Source organism: Oncorhynchus keta, chromosome 11 (genome assembly GCF_023373465.1).
Source record: "Oncorhynchus keta strain PuntledgeMale-10-30-2019 chromosome 11, Oket_V2, whole genome shotgun sequence".
NCBI classification, from domain to species: Eukaryota; Metazoa; Chordata; class Actinopteri; order Salmoniformes; family Salmonidae; genus Oncorhynchus; species Oncorhynchus keta.
The window spans coordinates 22,477-43,781 of record NC_068431.1 but is presented as its reverse complement, the minus strand read 5'-3'; the positions used below and the strand labels follow the sequence as shown (position 1 = coordinate 43,781).

Here is a 21,305-nt window from a genome sequence, read left to right as displayed (position 1 = left end):
AAGGATAGAAGTCCGGCTGTTAGAGTAGACGGCATCCAATCAAAGCCATTGGAGTTGATTAAAGGGGTCCCACAAGGTTCTATACTCGGTCCATTACTGTTTACTCTCTACATAAACAATATCGGTGATGAGATAAGAAAGTGTAAAATTCATTTATATGCTGATGACACTGTCATGTACTCTATCGCTTCAACGGCTGACCAAGCATTATCACAATTGGACACAGATTTTTTTAAGATATTACAAGGGTCTTTTATACAACTGAGACTTGTTTTAAATGCAAAGAAAACACATTTTATGACGTTGAATAGGTTCAAAAAGTTCAAAAATACACTTACGAGCTTAGATGGTTCTCGATTTAATCAGGTCTCTGCATATAAATACATAGTGATATGGTTGGATGATAAACTGTCTTTTAAAATGCATATTGACAAACTTTTATAAAAGGCTAAAAATCAAGTGTGTGTGTGTGATGATCGTATTAATGAGTTATCGGTTCCAATGAACAGATCAATTAGGCAATTAAACACACCATAGGAGACCCATGTTTTAGATAGACAGGTATAATCTCTAGGATCACCATCACCTACTGATAAGGGTCTCTGCATATAAATACTTAGGGATGATGAACAGTCTATTAAAATGCATGTTGACGAACTTTATAAACGGCTAAAAATCAAGCTAGAATTCCTCTTCAGAAACAGGACATGTTTGTCCTCTACAAATAGAAGACAAATTGTGCAAGCTACTTTTATGTCTGTTACAGATTATTTACATGAAGGTTACGGCATCGACACTTAAATCGCTGGATGCTACTTATCATTGCGCACTTAGGTTTATTACAGGTGCTGGCTACAGAACTCACCACTGTGTTTTATATCAAAATGTGGGTTGGACCATGTTTTGGAATATTTGTATTCTGTACAGGCTTGCTTCTTTTCCCTCTTGTCATTTAAGTTTGTATTGTGGAGTAACTATAATGCTATTGATCCATCCTCAGCTTTCTCCTATCACAGCCATTAAACTCTGTGACTGTTTTAAAGTCACCATTGGCCTCATGGTGAAATCCCTGAGAAGTTTCCTTCCTCTTCGGCAACTGAGTGAAATCCCTGTTAGGAGGTTTGCGAGGCATTGGAAAACCTCCTTGGTCTTTGTGGTTGAATCTGTGTTTGAAATTCACTGCTCGTTACATATGTGTGGGGTTCAGAGATAAGGTAGTCATAAAAAATTATGTGAGTGAGTCCATTCAACTTATGTGACTTGGTGAAGCACATTTTTACTCATGAACATATTTAGGCTTGCCATAACAAAATGATTGAAAACGTATTGACTCAAGACATTTCAGCTTATTTTTTTTCTATTTTTTAAAAATCAATTTTAAATTCAGGCTGTAACACATCAAAATGTTGAACAAGTGAAGGGGTGTGAATACTTTCTGAAGGCCCTGTGGCTGCACGGTTGTTGTAGGTTTTAATAAGTTGATGTTGTTCCTGATATAAGTACAGATTTATAATTCATATAGATTAAAGAACATCTAATGGGCTGTATCTAATTAGTGGATACTAACACTGCTCTCAGGGCAGTGTCTGCTCATTTTTACTAACAGAAGTTACTTTTCTGTAGCAGGTTAAGAGAACTTACCCAGTGGTTTAGGAGAACTACATTAAGTTTAGGGAAAAGGGTAGGGTTACCTAAAATGGTAGAATTAAAACTATTTAGCTATAAGCAGGTCTGCCCTGAGAACAGTCTTGATTTCCAGTAATGTGATTCTGCTACTGGTGTCAGTGTTGTTTGGTTTTGTTCCTGTTCTTCCGGCAGGTTCTCCAGAGGATCCTGATCAGGAGCCCAGTAAAGAGCAAGACTCCTCCCCCGGCAGCCAGCAGCAGTAGCAGCACGTCCACAGAGTGGTAAGAGTACCAGGGCATCCTGTTGGCCGACGTACGGAGGTGAGACGCCCCCTTGTGTCGCATCACAAACTCCAACCAGAAGAGGGCCTTGTCCATGGGCTTGATGGGCTGGTCCCTGTGCAGGCGGGACAGCCTCTGCATGTTCTCCCTGTAGGGGGCGTGGGTGAGCACCTGGTTCAGAGCCTGCTGGAAACTGGGTCCGTTGAACATGGCCAGCTCCAGGATCTTGGCAGCGCCTCTCTCCTGCAGACGCAGAAGATTGTCATACTGGTCAAAGAACAGGGGTATCCCCAGCACTGGGGTGCCGTGGTAGATGGCCTCCTGGACCCCGTTGGTTCCTCCGTGGGCCACAAAGGCTCTGGTTTGGGGGTGACCCAGGAGGTCTTTCTGGGGCATCCAGTCCACCAGAAGAGTGTTGTTGCCCAGAGTGGAGGGCCTCTTGCCCCGGTGCCTCCAGATCACCTTAGATAGAAGAAGAAGAAGAAGATATTAATTTCTCTTTAAATAACTTCTCGTTTACATCACTTGCATTGCAGAGAGCTTTACATATAAATGCTAATCATGAAAAACAATCAGGATACCTTCTGAGGCAGCTTGGCGAACACGCTGGCGATCTGGTCTGTGATATCAACAGGAAGTGCATTGACAAGAGTCCCCAGAGACATGACGATCACCCCATGCTCCCCGGCACTCTGGACAAACTCCTCCAGGTCTGGAGGCAGGGGCTGGGCCGGCTTGCACTGGAACCCCCCCATGTAGACGACGTTGGGCATGGTGGGACGGGGGAAGTCAAACACAAAGTCAGACCTCATCAGCCAGATGTCAGCTTCCTGGATCAAGGAGATGATGTCACAGCCCCCTTCGAAGTACTTGAAGCAAATTGCGTCATAACTCGGCCCAACCATGAACGTCTGCTGATACACGATGATGCTGTAGTGCAGCATGTTTTGGACCCGTTGGACGAAGGTCATCTTGTCAGTGAATCCAGACCCTGGGACCGGGATGTAGGACAGGGGAGAGGGGGCGATGGCAAAATGGCCCTCCCCGCTGGTGATCCAACGGGCGTTGAGCACCACAGGCAGTTTGAGGTAGTGGGCCATCAGCAGCCCTCCAGCCATAGCAGGGTCGGTGAGCATCATGTCATACTGAGCGTCCTGGAGACTCTTCATCAGCTTCTTGTCGTCGAACATGCGAGCCAGTGTGTCGCAAGCCAGGATGTGCGCTTCTTCTATCATACTGAGGAACTCCATGGTTAGTTGGAAGAACCTCAGTGTTGATACCACCTCTTGCTGAGCCTGAAGTAAGATATTAAACAGAGATTGAATGTTTCTTAGACAAAATAAATGGATGTCTTGCTGGATGGTTGATTGGCTCGTTTGCTGGCTGGATCGATTGATCAACCAATCAACCAATCAAGAAGACACATCAAACCTTAATGTGCTTCTGAAGGCACGTTATGAAGACATACCTTCAGGGTCTTCAGTAGGCACATTGCAAAGACATACCTTCAGGTTCTTCTGTACTGTAGCTACATTATGAAGACATATACCTTAAAGTGCTTCTGTAGGAAGGCCTCGAAGAAGCTGTATAAGGATTCTTTCTCCTTAATGGTGATAGAGGTGTATAGAGGTGACTTCTCTGTGATGTACCAGCTGGTGGAGGGTCTGACCACCGTGATGGTGTGGCCTCTGGCATGGAGCTCCTCGATCAGTACCTACACATTGGTGACGTTAGTAAGCTCACAAGGGAATGGTATTATGTCAGAGGCATGTTGTGGAGAGCTGTCAACAATGTGCCGTTATAAAAGGTATTAATCCTTTAACAGTGTCAATCTAAGAAACAAAAAAACATTTGCATCAAAATCTTTCAGTTCAAGCTGGAGATATCATGACCTCTGATCTCAATCCACTGCATCTGCCTAGGTCAGCCTTCCACATCTGCGGTGGAAGTTGGCCGAGCTACAGCAGCGTTTGTCAGACTTTGAGACATCACGAAAACGTCTGTAGGGTCCCAACGGTTTGACCTACAAAACTAATATGACCAGTCTATGGAAGGATGATGGTGTTCTCTGTTTTGTTTTACGACCCACCAGCAATGTCACTGGACTCGTCCGAAGCTAACCCATGCAAGCAAATGGAGGTATGAAGGTCATTTTGTATAACAAATAAGGGATTAAATATTCAAAAAATGAAAATAAGATATAATACAGACACTTCAAAACCATTTTCTTTTTTCCAATGTCATGCAATGCATTTCTATGGGCTATAGTAGTAAAGGCCAAATTCAATATTTTATCAAATCTTTTTTCAATATATTTTTTTTAATACCTAAAGGGGTCCTATAATTCAACATCATTTAACATAATTTAGCTAAATGATCCACAGTATGACCATCCTAAAACAACTCCATATGTTAGCACAGTATACACAGTAGTCTCATCGAGATGCAGGGTTCTTCAATTCCGGTCCCGGAGGGCCGACACCCACTTTGGTGGTTGTGGTGAGGTGTGGCCTGATTAACATGGTTGAAATCATTCATTTGAAATAGCAAAACTTGTGCAGAACACCATAACGGTAAATGCCCAATGGCAGAGGTGGCTATAGTACTGAAAATCCGTATTTAAGTAAAAGTACTGCTACTTAGGTTGTAATTTACTTTTTTTAAAGTAAAAAAGTATCCTGTCAGAAAACTACTTCAGTACTAGTTACACATTTGGCTTGGTCATTTTTAACACCTTACTGTAAACTGTGTGAAAACAAAAACAGATTTTTCTTCTTCTTGCGGACCTAGCTATTTACAACGTTTAGCGTTGTGTTTGGCGGTCAAATGTCCAAAGTCTGCAAAGCTGTCATCAAGGCAAAGGGTGGCTACTTTGAAGAATCTAAAATCTAAAATCTATTTTGATTTGTTTAACACTTTTTTGGTTACTACATTATTCCCTATGTGTTATTTAATAGTGTTGATCTCTTCACTATTATTCTACAATGTCAAAAATAGTCACACAAAAAAACCTTAAAGGAGTAGGTGTGTCCAAACCTCCGACTTCAACTGTACTGTATATATATAAACTCAGCAAAAATGAAACTTCCCTTTTCCAGGGTCTTTCTAAGATAATTCGTAATAAATGTTTATCTTGACAGATATTCAAGGGTTTAAACATTGTTTCCTATGCTTGTTCAATGAACCATGAACAACTAATGAACATGCACCTGTGAAACGGTCGTTAAGACATTAATAGCTTACAGACGGTCGGCAATTAAGGTCACAGTTATGAAAACTTAGGACACTAAAGAGGCCTTTCTACTGACTCTGACAAACAACAAAAGAAATATGCCCAGGGTCCCTGCTCATCTGCATGAACGTGCCTTAAGCATGCTGCAAGAAGGCATGAGGACTGCAGATGTGGCCACGGCAATAAATTGCAATGTCCGTACTGTGAGAAGCCTAAGACAGCGCTACAGGGAGACAGGAGACAGGATTGACAGCTGATCATCCTCGCAGTGGCAGACCACGTGTAACAACACCTGCACAGGATTGGTAGGTACAGGATGGCAACAACAACTGCCCGAGTTACACCAAAATAGCACAAATCCCTCAATCAGTGCTCAGATTGTCCGTAATAGGCTGAGAGAGGCTGGACTGAGGCCTGTTGTAAGGCATGTCCTCACCAGACATCACCGGCAACAACGTTGTCAATGGGCAAAAACCCACTGTAGATGGACCAGACAGGTCTGGCAAAAAGTTATCTTCACTGACGAGTAGCTGTTTTGTCTCACCAGGGGTGATGGTCAGATTTGCATTTATCGTTGAAGGAATGAGCGTTACACCGAGGCCTGTACTCTGGAGCGGAAACGATTTGGAGGTGGAGGGTCCGGGGTCGGGGTCTGGTCTGGGGTCGGTGTGTCACAGCATCATCAGACTGAGCTTGTTGTCATGGCAGGTAATCTCAACTCTGTGCGTTACAGGGAAGACATCCTCCTCTCTCATGTGGTACTCTTCATGCAGGCTCATCCTGACATGATCCTCCAGCATGACAATGCCACCAGCCATACTGCTCGTCCTGTGCGTGATTTCCTGAAAGACAGGAATGTCAGTGTTCTGCCATGGCCAGCGAAGAGCCCGGATCTCAATCCCATTGACCACATCTGGGACCTGTTGGATCGGAGGGTGAGGGCTAGGGACATTCCCCCCAGAAATGTGCTGAGAACTTGCAGGTGCCTTGATGGATTAGTGTGGTAACATCTCACAGCAAGAACCGGCAAATCGAACCGGCAAAACATCTCACAGCAAGAACCGGCAAATCTGGTGCAGTCCAGGAGGAGAAGATAATAATAATAATAATAATAATAAGCACTGCAGTACTTCTTCGGGCTAGGGGGCAGTATTTTCACCTCCGGATGAAAAGCGTGCCCAAAGTAAACTGCCTGTTACTCAGGCCAAGAAGCTAGGATATGTATATACCTAGTAGATATGGATAGAAAAAACTGTTAGAATAATGTCTGTGTGTATAACAGAACTGATTTGGCAGGCGAACCCCCAAGCACAATCCATCCAGGGGAATTGTTTTATAGGTCATTGTGTTTTCCAATGGCTTTCTAAGGCTAACCTGACTAATATGGGCCCGGGTTGCAGTTCCTATGGCTACCACTAGATGTCAACAGTCTTTAGACATGGTTTAATGTTTTTCTTTTGAGAAATGAAGAAGTAGTGCTGTTCTTTCTTCGTGTCACTCTGAAGGGTTCTCGTCTTTTTGTTGCGCCCGAACAGGACTCTGTGTTGTTTTTCTATTATAGTATTATATCTATTATTATTCTAGTATTGGAAAGATTTGAATCTTAAATCTTGCATCGATTATTTACGTTTTAGGATACCTGAGGTCGGATTAGGAACGTTGTTTGAAATGTTTGGACCAAGTTTACAGGTAACTTATTAGATACTTTGTGGTCATGTTGGGCGAGTTTGAACCGGTGTATTTCTGAATCAAACGTGCCAAATAAAACGGACATTTTGTGGATATAAAGAAGGAATTTATCGAACAAAACGACCATTCATTGTGTCACTGAGACATTTGAGATTGCAAAAAAGATGACGATCTTCAAAGGTAAGACATTTATTATATGGCTATTTCTGACTTTCGTGTCGCACCTGGTTGAAAGTGGTTTTCATGGTTTTGTATGCGGGGCGCTGTCCTCAGATAATCGCATGGTGTGCTTTCACCGTAAAGCCTTTTTGAAATCTGACACAGCGGCTGGATTAACAAGAAGTTAAGCTTTATTTAGATGTATTACACTTGTATGTTAAATATTTATATTTCTGTAGCTTGAATTTGTGACTCTGCAATTTCACTGGATGTTGTCAAATCTATCCCGCTAACGGGATTGGAGAGTTAAGGGATCCCTAAAGAGGTTTTAATGCAGCTGGTGGCCACACTAGATACTGACTGCTACTTTGATTTTGACCCTCCCCCTTTGTTCAGGGACACATTATTCCATTTCTGTTAGTTACATGTCTGTGGAACTTGTTCAGTTTATGTCTCAGTTGTTGAATCTTGTTATGTTCATACAAATATCTACACATGTTAAGTTTGCTGAAAATAAACACAGTGAGAGGACGTTTTATTTATTTTTTGCAGAGTTTATACATAAATATATGTATTTTTTCCAAGCAGGCCGTGGATGACTGACTGCCCAGAAAGTTTCCATTAATAACATCCCCCGGCCAGCGGGCAGTCCTGTATGTCGAGCCCTGCGACATAATAGATAATAATATAAACCTATGTAACTGGAGGGATTTTGTCAAATGTAACTAAGTAAACAGTAAGTTGCAGTTCTTGACACACTGAAACATGGGCGCCTGGCACCTACTACCATACCCTGTTCAAGGGCACTTGAATATTTTGTCTTACACAGCCAGAAGAGGACTGGCCACTCCAAATATGCTCTCTCTAATTCTCTCTTTCTTTCTCTCTCTCTGCCCCAGGACTACCTGACATGATGACTCCTTGCTGTCCCCAGTCCACCTGACCGTGCTGCTGCTCCAGTTTCAACTGTTCTGCCTTATTATTATTCGACCATGCTGGTCATTTATGAACATTTGAACATCTTGGCCATGTTCTGTTATAATCTCCACCCGGCACAGCCAGAAGAGGACTGGCCACCCCACATAGCCTGGTTCCTCTCTAGGTTTCTTCCTAGGTTTTGGCCTTTCTAGGGAGTTTTTCCTAGCCACCGTGCTTCTACACTTGCATTGCTTGCTGTTTGGGGTTTTAGGCTGGGTTTCTGTACAGCACTTTGAGATATCAGCTGATGTACGAAGGGGCTATATAAATACATTTGATTTGATTTGATTTGGATGGCACACAGACACAATTCATGTCTCCATTGTCTCAGGGCTTATAAATCCTTCTTTAACCCGTCTCCTCCCCTTCATCTACACTGATTGAAGTGGATTTAACAGGTGGGATCATAGGGTTCATATATTTCACCTGGATTCACCTCATCAGTCTATATCGTGGAAAGAGCAAGTGTTCCTAATGTTTTGTACACTCACTGTACAATACGTTGCTTTTCAAAATTCCCTGATTTTTCAGAAATCCTGATTGGATTCCCGACATCAATACAATAATCAGCATGAAATCTTCGTAAAGTAACAAAACGACACAACATTGAGCACCTTCATGTTGATCCAGTGGCTTCCATCGACAGGAAAGACCAGGACTTTTCCTCCATGGCAGGACGGTGCAGGAAGGAGAAGGAGAAATGACACCAGACTTAGAAACGAGAGGTGTCCCCAAGGAGAGCGGGAATACATTGTGTCTACACAGAGGAAAAAGAGGACAAAAGTCACTTGTTTTTCCAACGAGTCACCTCCAGACGTAAAATGCTTTATTGACCTGAAAGCCTATCAAGTCTTACACTCATATAGTTAAATAACAGTTCATTAAGCTTAATCATTATGTTGTATACTTGTGTCAATAAGTTAATATTGTCTGCACAGCTTTGTTACACTATTACATAACAACAAACTACTTGAGTGTAGGTGAATAAGAATATGCATTACGAGTTGACTTACCGGTGCTATAGAGTCCATGCAGCACTAACAACGGAAATGATTACATATCGGCTGGCAATACTTTGAACTTCTGAAGGTTCATACTCCTGATAGTACAGAAGTCCTGCCATAGCCCAGGTAGATGATTTACAAACAGACAGTGGTGCCTCCCAAATTGCACTAGTTTTGCCCAGGGTCCTCAGGGCTCTGGTCGACATAGTAGACTATTGTAGGGAATAGGATGTCATTTGGGATTCAACCACTACATGGGCAATAACACTAGTGAGTTCTGGTAAAACACACCTGTCACATAACTGACCTCTTACCCAGTTTAAATGCCTACTTATCATTGATGCAGTCCATATGTGATTATGTCCATCTCTAGTCTGACTCCAGGTTGTAGTTATGTGCCTTCAACTATTCACCTGAACCTTTAAAACGTTTTGTTGTGTTACAGTCTGAATTTAATATGGATTAAATTGAGATGTTTGTGTCTCTGGTTTAATACCCTGGTTTAATGTCAAAGTGGAATTCTGGTTTTTAGATTTTTGTTACAAATGAATCAAAAATTAAAAGCTGAAATGTCCTGAGTCAAAAAGTATTCAACCCCTTTGTTATGGCAAGACTAAATCATTTCAGGAGTACAAATGTGTTAACCTGTTTGGGATAGGGGGCAGTATTTTCACGGATGACAAGTGTGCCCATAGTAAACTGCCTGCTACTCAGGCCCAGAAGCTAATATATGCATATCAGTCGTTGAGTTGGATATAAAACACTCTGATGTTTCTAAAACTGTTTGAATGATGTCTGTGAGTATAAAATAACTCAAATGGCAGGCAAAAACCTGAGAAAAATCCAACCAGGAAGTGGGAAATCTGAGGTTTGTAGGTTTTCAAGTCATTTGCCTATCGAATATACATTGTAAATGGTGTCATATTGCACTTCCTAAGGCTTCCACTATAAAGGAAAAAGATGTATGATAAAAACATCCTAAAGATTGATTCTATACATCGTTTGACATGTTTCTGCCATCTGTAATATAACTTTTTTGACTTTTCGTCTGGACTTTCGTCTGGACTTGCTCGCGCCTTGTGAGTTTCGATGGGTGAACTAAACGCGCTAACAAAAAAGGAGGCATTTGGACATAAAGATGAACTTTATCGAACAAAACAAACATTTATTGTGGAACTGGGATTCCTGTGAGTGCATTCTGATGAAGATCATCAAAGGTAAGTTAATATTTCTAACGCTATTTCTGACTTTTACTGACTCCACAACATGGCTTGTTTTCGTGGCTTAGCGCTGTACTCAGATAATTGCATGGTGTGCTTGTTCCGTAAAACTTTTTTGAAGTATATCTTTAATTCTATGCATAACACTGTATCTTTTATCAAAGTTTATGATGAGTATTTCTGTAAATTGATGTGGCTCTCAGCAAATTCGCAGGATGTTTTCGAGGCACACCATTACTAAACATAACACACCGATGTGCATTTTTGGATATAAATATGAACTTTATCGAACAAAACATACATGTATTGTGTAACATGAAGTCCTATGAGTGCCATCTGATGAAGATCATCAAAGGTTAGTGATTAATTTTATCTCTATTTCTGCTTTTTGTGACTCCTCTCTTTGGATGGAAAAATGGCTGTGTTTTTCTGTGACTAGGCTCTGACCTAACATAATCATATGGTGTGCTTTTGCTGTAAAAGCTTTTTGAAATCGGACACAATGGGTCGATTAACAAGAAGTTAAGCTTTAATTTGGTGTATTGCACTTGTGAATGTATGAAAGTTTTAAAAAAGTAAAAAATTGCGCTCTGCCATTTCTAGCAGAACCCCTAACCTTAATTAAGCAAGTCACATAATGAGTTGCATGGACTTATTCTGTGTACAATAATAATGGTTAAAACATGATTTTTGTATGACTTCTGTATCCAGGGGCATAACTTTGGTTTTAGAAGTGGGTGGGACATAATTCTAATATTGTAAAAAAAAAAAAATCAGGTCGGAAAAACACTCCAAGCAGCCTACCCGACCGCTTGGAGGTGTTCGCGTGGTCCTAAAGCAAACCATCACCTCCATTTGTATTACTTTCCAATGATAAAACATGATAAAACACATATCTGTAAGGCCCCTCAGTCGAGCAGTGAACTTCAAACACAGATTTAACCTCAAAGACCAGGGAGGTTATTCAATAGCATCGCAAAGACCAGGGAGGTTATCCAATAGCATCGCAAAGACCAGGGAGGTTATCCAATAGCATCGCAAAGACCAGGGAGGTTATCCAATAGCATAGCAAAGACCAGGGAGGTTATCCAATAGCATCGCAAAGACCAGGGAGGTTATCCAATAGCCTCGCAAAGACCAGGGAGGTTATCCAATAGCATCTCAAAGACCAGGGAGGTTATCCAATAGCATCGCAAAGACCAGGGAGGTTATCCAATAGCATCGCAAAGACCAGGGAGGTTATCCAATAGCCTCGCAAAGACCAGGGAGGTTATCCAATAGCATAGCAAAGACCAGGGAGGTTATCCAATAGCATCGCAAAGACCAGGGAGGTTATCCAATAGCATCGCAAAGACCAGGGAGGTTATCCAATAGCATAGCAAAGACCAGGGAGGTTATCCAATAGCATAGCAAAGACCAGGGAGGTTATCCAATAGCATTGCAAAGACCAGGGAGGTTATCCAATAGCATCGCAAAGACCAGGGAGGTTATCCAATAGCATCGCAAAGACCAGGGAGGTTATCCAATAGCCTCGCAAAGACCAGGGAGGTTAACCAATAGCATCGCAAAGACCAGGGAGGTTATCCAATAGCATCGCAAAGACCAGGGAGGTTATCCAATAGCATCGCAAAGACCAGGGAGGTTATCCAATAGCATCGCAAAGACCAGGGAGGTTATCCAATAGCATCGCAAAGACCAGGGAGGTTATCCAATAGCATCGCAAAGACCAGGGAGGTTATCCAATAGCATCGCAAAGACCAGGGAGGTTATCCAATAGCATCGCAAAGACCAGGGAGGTTATCCAATAGCATCGCAAAGACCAGGGAGGTTATCCAATAGCATCGCAAAGACCAACTCAGTTGCTGGAGAGGAAGGACATGTTTTGTATTTATATACATTTTTTAACATTTCACCTTTATTTAACCCGGTTCTCATTTTCAACTGTGACCCGGCCACGATAACGGAGGGCTCCCAGTATAGTCTACAGGGGAGGGCTCCCAGTATAGTCTACAGGGGAGGGCTCCCAGTATAGTCTACAGGGGAGGGCTCCCAGTATAGTCTACAGGGGAGGGGCTCCCAGTATAGTCTACAGGGGAGGGCTCCCAGTATAGTCTACAGGGGAGGGCTCCCAGTATAGTCTACAGGGGAGGGCTCCCAGTATAGTCTACAGGGGAGGGCTCCCAGTATAGTCTACAGGGGAGGGCTCCCAGTATAGTCTACAGGGGAGGGCTCCCAGTATAGTCTACAGGGTGATGATGAGACAGTGGAGGGCTCCCAGTATAGTCTACAGGGGAGGGCTCCCAGTATAGTCTACAGGGGAGTGCTCCCAGTATAGTCTACAGGGGAGGGCTCCCAGTATAGTCTACAGGGTGATAAGACAGGGGAGGGCTCCCAGTATAGTCTACAGGGTGATGAGACAGGGGAGGGGCTCCCAGTATAGTCTACAGGGTGATGAGACAGGGGAGGGCTCCCAGTATAGTCTACAGGGTGATGAGACAGGGGAGGGCTCCCAGTATAGTCTACAGGGTGATGAGACAGGGGAGGGGCTCCCAGTATAGTCTACAGGGGAGGGCTCCCAGTATAGTATAGTCTACAGGATGATGAGACAGGGGAGGGCTCCCAGTATAGTCTACAGGGTGATGAGACAGGGGAGGGCTCCCAGTGTAGTCTACAGGGTGATGAGACAGGGGAGGTCTCCTCGTATAGTCTACAGGGTGATGAGACAGGAGAGGGTTCCCAGTATAGTCTACAGGGTGATGAGACAGGGGAGGGGCTCCCAGTATAGTCTACAGGGTGATGAGACAGGGAGGGGCTCCCAGTATAGTCTACAGGGTGATGAGACAGGGGAGGTCTCCCAGTATAGTCTACAGGGTGATGAGACAGGGGATGGTCTATCAGTATAGTCTACAGGGGAGGGTCTCCCAGTATAGTCTACAGGGTGATGAGACAGGAGAGGTCTCCCAGTATAGTCTACAGGGTGATGAGACAGGGGAGGTCTCCCAGTATAGTCTACAGGGTGATGAGACAGGGGAGGGCTCCCAGTATAGTCTACAGGGTGATGAGACAGGGGAGGGCTCCCAGTATAGTCTACAGGGTGATGAGACAGGGGAGGGGCTCCCATTATAGTCTACAGGGTGATGAGACAGGGGAGGGGCTCCCAGTATAGTCTACAGGGTGATGAGACAAGGGAGGGGCTCCCAGTATAGTCTACAGGGTGATGGGACAGGGGAGGGCTCCCAGTATAGTCTACAGGGTGATGATGAGACATGGGAGGTCTCCCAGTACAGTCTACATGGTGATGAGACAGGGGAGGTCTCCCAGTACAGTCTACAGGGTGATGAGACAGGGGAGGGCTCCCAGTATCGTCCACAGGGTGATGATGGGGCAACCAGGAAGGCTAGTTGAGAACAAGTTCTCATTTTCAACTGTGACCCGGCCACGATAAAGCAAAGCAGTGCGACACAAACAACAACACAGAGTTACACATGGAATAAACAACCATACAGTAAAATAAAGTCTATATACAGGTGGAAGTGGAGTAAGGAGTGGAGTAAGGAGATAAGTGGAGTAAGGAGATAAGTGGAGTAAGGAGTGGAGTAAGGAGATAAGTGGAGTAAGGAGATAAGTGGAGTAAGGAGTGGAGTAAGGAGATAAGTGGAGTAAGGAGATAAGTGGAGTAAGGAGTGGAGTAAGGAGATAAGTGGAGTAAGGAGATAAGTGGAGTAAGGAGTGGAGTAAGGAGATAAGTGGAGTAAGGAGATAAGTGGAGTAAGGAGATAAGTGGAGTAAGGAGTGGAGTAAGGAGATAAGTGGAGTAAGGAGATAAGTGGAGTAAGGAGTGGAGTAAGGAGATAAGTGGAGTAAGGAGATAAGTGGAGTAAGGAGATAAGTGGAGTAAGGAGTGGAGTAAGGAGATAAGTGGAGGAAGGAGATAAGTGGAGTAAGGAGATAAGTGGAGTAAATAGTGGAGTAAGGAGATAAGTGGAGTAAGGAGATAAGTGGAGTAAGGAGATAAGTGAAGTAAGGAGATAAGTGGAGTAAGGAGATAAGTGGAGTAAGGAGATAAGTGGAGTAAGGAGATAAGTGGAGTAAAGCGATAAGTGGAGTAAAGCGATAAGTGGAGTAAGGAGATAAGTGGAGTAAGGAGATAAGTGGAGTAAGGAGATAAGTGGAGTAAGGAGTGGAGTAAGGAGATAAGTGGAGTAAGGAGTGGAGTAAGGAGATAAGTGGAGTAAGGAGTGGAGTAAGGAGATAAGTGGAGTAAGGAGTGGAGTAAGGAGATAAGTGGAGTAAGGAGATAAGTGGAGTAAGGAGATAAGTGGAGTAAGGAGATAAGTGGAGTAAGGAGATAAGTGGAGTAAGGAGTGGAGTAAGGAGATAAGTGGAGTAAGGAGATAAGTGGAGTAAGGAGATAAGTGGAGTAAGGAGATAAGTGGAGTAAGGAGATAAGTGGAGTAAGGAGTGGAGTAAGGAGATAAGTGGAGTAAGGAGATAAGTGGAGTAAGGAGATAAGTGGAGTAAGGAGATAAGTGGAGTAAGGAGTGGAGTAAGGAGATAAGTGGAGTAAGGAGTGGAGTAAGGAGATAAGTGGAGTAAGGAGTGGAGTAAGGAGATAAGTGGAGTAAGGAGATAAGTGGAGTAAGGAGATAAGTGGAGTAAGGAGATAAGTGGAGTAAGGAGATAAGTGGAGTAAGGAGATAAGGCATAGAATAGGCCATAGTAGCGAAGTAAATTACAATTTAGCAAATTAACACTGGAGTGATAGATGAGGAGATGATGATGTGCAAGTAGAACTCCTGGTGTGCAAAAGGGCAGAAAAGTAAATAAAAACAATATGGGGATGAGGTAGGTAGATTGAGTGGGCTATTTACAGATGGGCTGTGTACAGCTGCAGTGATCGGTAAGCTGCTCAGATAGCTGATGTTTAAAGTTAGTGAGGGAAGTATAAGTCTCCAGCTTCAGTGATTTTTTGCAATTCGTTCCAGTCATTGGCAGCAGAGAACTGGAAGGAAAGGCGGCGAAAGGAGGTGTTGGCTTTGGGGATGACCAGTAAACATACCCGCTGGAGCGCCTTGCTACGAGTGGGTGTTGCTATGGTGACCAGTGAGTTGAGATAAGGCAGAGCTTTACCGAGCATAGACTTATAGATGACCTGGAGCCAGTGGGTCTGGCGACGAATATCTAGTGAGGGCCAGCCAACTAGAGCATTCAGTTCACAGTAGTGGGTGGTATACGGGGCTTTGGTGACAAAATGGATGGCACTGTGATAGACTGCATTCAGTTTTGCTTAGTAGAGTATTGGAAGCTATTTTGTAAATGACATCGCCGAAGTCGAGGATCGGTAGGATAGTCAGTTTTACTAGGGTATTTTTGGCGGCGTGAGTGAAGGTGGCTTTGTTGCGAAATAGGAAGCCGGTTCTAAACTTAATTTTGGATTGGAGATGTTTAATATGAGTCTGGAAGGAGACTTTACAGTCTAGCCAGACACCTAGGTATTTGTAGTTGTCCACATATTCTAAGTCAGAACCGTCCAGAGTAGTGATGCTGGACGAGCAGGCGGGTGCTGGCAGCGAACGTTTTGTTTTTGTTTTTGCATTTAGTTTTACTAGCGTTTCAGAGCAGTTGGAGGCCACGGAAGGAGAGTTGTAATGGCATTGAAGCTCGTTTAGAGGTTAGTTAACACAGTGTCCAAAGAAGGGCCAGATGTATACAGAATGGTGTTGTCTGCGTAGAGGTGGATCAGGGAATCACCAGCAGCAAGAGCGACATCATTGATGTATACAGAGAAAAGAGTCGGCCCGTGAATTGAACCCTGTGGCACCCCCATAGAGACTGCAAGAGGTCCGGACAACAAGCCCTCCGATTTGACACACTGAACTCTGTCTGAGAAGAAGTTGGTGAACCAGACGAGGCAGTCATTTGATAAACCAAGGCTGTTGGTAAGAATACGATGATTGACAGAGTCAAGTTTGATGAAGATGACTGCACAGTACTGTCTTTTATCAATGGCCAGTACCATGTTTAGTACCATGAGCGTGACTGTGGTGCACCTGTGACCAGCTCGGAAACCGGATTGAAAATCACTCAGGGATTTCACCATGAGGCCAATGGTGACTTTAAAACAGTTACAGAGTTTAATGGCTGTGATAGGAGACAACTGAGGATGGATCAACAACGTCGTTACTCCACAATACTAACCTAAACGACAGAGGGAACAGGGAAACTGCAAAAATATGACAATAGAAATGAATGTCCTGAATCCAAAGTGTTATGTTTGAAGCAAATCCAACACAACACATCACTGAGTACCACTCTCCATATTTTCAAGTATGGTGGTGGTTACATTATATTATGGGTATGCTTGTCAACATCAAGGACTAGGGAGTTTTTCAGGATAAAAAAAGGAAGCAATAATCAACAACCAATTTGAAAGAGTTTGAAGGATTTTCAAAAGAATAATGTAGAAAGCTCTTTGAGACATACTGAGAAAGAATCACAGCTGTAATCGCTGTGAGAGATGAGTCTAACGTGTATTGGCTCAGGGCGTTGAATACTTACTTATATTTGTGTGTTTTACATTTACCATAACTTTCATTTTTTATTTTTACAAATGTTAGAATTTTTCTTCCATTTTGAAATTACACAGCATTGTGTCGATCGTTGACAAAAATGACTAAACTAAAACCATTTTAATCCCAATTTGTAACACAACAAAATGTGGAAAAAATAAAGGCATTTGAATACTTTCTGAATAACGTGCCTACAGAAGCAAATTAAGGTATGTCTTCATAACGTGCCTACAGAAGAACCTGAAGGTATGTCTTCATAACGTGCCTTCAGAAGAACCTGAAGGTATGTCTTCATAACGTGCCTACAGAAGAACCTGAAGGTATGTCTTCATAACGTGCCTACAGAAGAACCTGAAGGTATGTCTTCATAACGTGCCTACAGAAGAACCTGAAGGTATGTCTTCATAACGTGCCTACAGAAGAACCTGAAGGTATGTCTTCATAACGTGCCTTCAGAAGAACCTGAAGGTATGTCTTCATAACGTGCCTTCAGAAGAACCTGAAGGTATGTCTTCATAACGTGCCTTCAGAACAACCTGAAGGTTTGTCTTCATAACGTGCCTTCAGAAGAACCTGAAGGTATGTCTTCATAACGTGCCTTCAGAAGAACCTGAAGGTATGTCTTCATAATGTGCCTTCAGAACAACCTGAAGGTTTGTCTTCATAACGTGCCTTCAGAACAACCTGAAGGTTTGTCTTCATAACGTGCCTTCAGAAGAACCTGAAGGTTTGTCTTCATAACGTGCCTACAGAAGCAGATGAATGTACACTGTATACAGTCGTGGCCAAACGTTTTGAGAGTGACACAAACATAACATTTCCACAAAGTTTGCTGCTTCAGTGTCTTTAGATATTTTTGTCAGATGTTACTATGGAATACTGAAGTATAATTACAAGCATTTCATAAGTGTCAACAGCTTTTATTGACAATTACACGAAGTTGATGCAGAGTCAATATCTGCAGTGTTGACCCTTCTTTTTCAAGACCTCTGCAATCCGCCCTGGCATGCTGTCAATTTTGATCATAAACATCCAATCCACAAGCCAGAACGAGCACATTTTAATTTCCCTGGTAGAATTAGAAAGTTTCGACTTGCTGTGTTTTCGTGTTCTCATAGTGAACCACGTCACTCATAGTGAATGTAGACACCACGCCTCAGGCTCTGCCAACAAACTTAGATGATGCTATAAGGTGTTGTTTACTTGTGCTCAGAACTTCTCTCTGTGAGAGATTTGTTTTTTTTTTTACTTTGTTTTTTCACTAACGTTTGTCTTCATGCCTGTGTTGTGTTTTGTGCCAGGCTTTGTAAAAGGAAAGGCTCACCCATAATGAATGTTATATTGTTTTTGTCCATCTCTGAGTAATGTTCTTTCGATTCCCTGGATCATTCCATGTTTTCATGTGTATTTGAGTTATTGGCCTGGAGGTGTGTTGGGTCATTAACCTGTTGAGAAACAAATGATAGCCAAACCAGATGGGGAGTATATATATTTATTTAACTAGTCAGTTAAGAACAAATTGTGGCAATTGCAGCTGGATGCGATAAAGCCTGTAATCTAACCAGCCTGGATTCAAACCAGGTACTGCAGTGACACTTCTTGCACTGTGATGCAGTGTCTTAGACCACTGAGCCACTCAGAAGCGCTATGTATACAATGGAACAAAATGTGGAAAAACGTCAAGGGGTCTGAATACTTTCCACTATAAAAATATACAGTATATATATATATATATAATGTCCATCTTAATCTTTTCTTTTTATTGGCCAGTCTGAGATATGGATTTTTCTTTGCAACCCTGCCTAGAAGGGTGGTTGAATTAGTAGGGATGAATAGTGTCTCGTAGGGTGGTTGAATTAGTAGGGATGAATAGTGTCCCGTAGGGTGGTTGAATTAGTAGGGATGAATAGTGTCTCGTAGGGTGGTTGAATTAGTAGGGATGAATAGTGTCTAGTAGGGTGGTTGAATTAGTAATGATGAATAGTGCTGGTGTCTAGTAGGGTGGTTGAATTAGTAGGGATGAATAGTGTCTAGTAGGGTAGTTGAATTATTAGTGATGAATAGTGTCTAGTAGGGTGGTTGAATTAGTAGGGATGAATAGTGTCTCGTAGGGTGGTTGAATTAGTAGGGATGAATAGTGTCTAGTAGGGTGGTTGAATTAGTAGGGATGAATAGTGTCTCTAGTAGGGTGGTTGAATTAGTAGGGATGAATAGTGCTGGTGTCTAGTAGGGTGGTTGAATTAGTAGGGATGAATAGTGTCTAGTAGGGTAGTTGAATTATTAGTGATGAATAGTGTCTAGTAGGGTGGTTGAATTAGTAGGGATGAATAGTGTCTCGTAGGGTGGTTGAATTAGTAGGGATGAATAGTGTCTCGTAGGGTGGTTGAATTAGTAGGGATGAATCGTGTCTCGTAGGGTGGTTGAATTAGTAGGGATGAATAGTGTCTAGTAGGGTGGTTGAATTAGTAGGGATGAATAGTGTCTCGTAGGGTGGTTGAATTAGTAGGGATGAATAGTGTCTCGTAGGGTGGTTGAATTAGTAGGGATGAATAGTGTCTCGTAGGGTGGTTGAATTAGTAGGGATGAATAGTGTCTCGTAGGGTGGTTGAATTAGTAGGGATGAATAGTGTCTCGTAGGGTGGTTGAATTAGTAGGGATGAATAGTGTCTCGTAGGGTGGTTGAATTAGTAGGGATGAATAGTGTCTAGTAGGGTGGTTGAATTAGTAGGGATGAATAGTGTCTAGTAGGGTGGTTGAATTAGTAGGGATGAATAGTGTCTCGTATAAAATGACAAATACATTTAGTTTTGTTCTCCAACGGCCCTTAAATTGACTGGTATTTAATACCATCCTTTGTAATGATAACTGTTGCTGTTTACCGACTATTTATTAAACAGATGAATACGTGTTTACTATCCTTTGAAGACTCGTAAGTGTCTCCATGTGTATATTGCCGTACACATCTGGTACGCCCACTCAATCAGAGAAAGAAATATAACAATCCAATATGAACACATGGTCGAGGAGGATGCAACATCACAGGTTTGAATCAGACCTGTGGTTATAGGGTCAACAAATGAAATGCTGAGCAAACGGACCTGAAACGTTTTTTTTTTTTTTTTTTTTTTTTTTTTTTACACAAATGTTCAGACTCTGATTGGTTGACACGGAAGTCAGAGTTCATGTCTTGCCCATCTCAAGTTCGGGATTTGATGATTTTATGAATTGTCAAAATGGTCAATCTGGGATTTATTTGAAAAACCTTTTAAAGTTGTGATGTAATGATCTGTTAGCAATGTGATTCTGTTTGTAATTTTAAGGTTTTTACATTTAACTTGGTAAGACAGTTAAGAGCAAATTCTTATTCACAATGACGGCCTACACCGGCCAAACCCGGCCAACGCTGGGCAAATTGTGCACCGCCCTACGAGACTCCCAATCACAGCCGGTTGTGATACAGCCTGGAATCGAACCACAGTCTGTAGTGACGCCTCTAGCGCTGAGGTGCAGTGCCTTAGACCGCTGTGATACAGCCTGTAATCTAACCAGGGTCTGTAGTGACGCCTCTAGCGCTGAGGTGCAGTGCCTTAGACCGCTGTGATGCAGCCTGTAATCTAACCAGGGACTGTAGTGACGCCTCTAGCGCTAAGGTGCACTGCCTTAGACCGCTGTGATACAGCCTGTAATCTAACCAGGGTCTGTAGTGACGCCTCTAGCGCTGAGGTGCAGTGCCTTAGACCGCTGTGATACAGCCTGTAATCTAACCAGGGTCTGTAGTGACGCCTCTAGCGCTGAGGTGCAGTGCCTTAGACCGCTGTGATACAGCCTGTAATCTAACCAGGGGTCTGTAGTGACGCCTCTAGCGCTGAGATGCAGTGCCTTAGACCGCTGTGATACAGCCTGTAATCTAACCGGGGTCTGTAGTGACGCCTCTAGCGCTGAGGTGCAGTGCCTTAGACCGCTGTGATACAGCCTGTAATCTAACCGGGGTCTGTAGTGACGCCTCTAGCGCTGAGGTGCAGTGCCTTAGGCCGCTGTGATACAGCCTGTAATCTAACCGGGGTCTGTAGTGACGCCTCTAGCGCTGAGGTGCAGTGCCTTAGACCGCTGTGATACAGCCTGTAATCTAACCAGGGGTCTGTAGTGACGCCTCTAGCGCTGAGATGCAGTGCCTTAGGCCGCTGTGATACAGCCTGTAATCTAACCGGGGTCTGTAGTGACGCCTCTAGCGCTGAGATGCAGTGCCTTAGACCGCTGTGATACAGCCTGTAATCTAACCGGGGTCTGTAGTGACGCCTCTAGCGCTGAGGTGCAGTGCCTTAGACCGCTGTGATACAGCCTGTAATCTAACCAGGGGTCTGTAGTGACGCCTCTAGCGCTGAGGTGCAGTGCCTTAGACCGCTGTGATGCAGCCTGTAATCTAACCAGGGTCTGTAGTGACGCCTCTAGCGCTGAGGTGCAGTGCCTTAGACCGCTGTGATGCAGCCTGTAATCTAACCAGGGTCTGTAGTGACGCCTCTAGCGCTGAGGTGCAGTGCCTTAGACCG

General features: G+C 43.3%; 1 protein-coding gene across 1 annotated transcript; it reads right to left on the bottom strand.

The window, feature by feature from the left end:
• Positions 1-342: 342 nt before the first annotated feature.
• LOC127932960 (UDP-glucuronosyltransferase 2C1-like) lies at positions 343-9,064 on the bottom strand. The gene is made up of 5 exons (XM_052528978.1): positions 8,979-9,064; positions 8,580-8,722; positions 3,457-3,621; positions 2,489-3,202; positions 343-2,369 (listed from the first exon to the last, which is right to left on the bottom strand). The coding sequence occupies exons 2-5, from the start codon at positions 8,715-8,717 to the stop codon at positions 1,782-1,784; spliced, it is 1,605 nt and encodes a 534-aa protein (XP_052384938.1). The 5' UTR covers positions 8,718-8,722; positions 8,979-9,064; the 3' UTR covers positions 343-1,781.
• Positions 9,065-21,305: the final 12,241 nt, after the last annotated feature.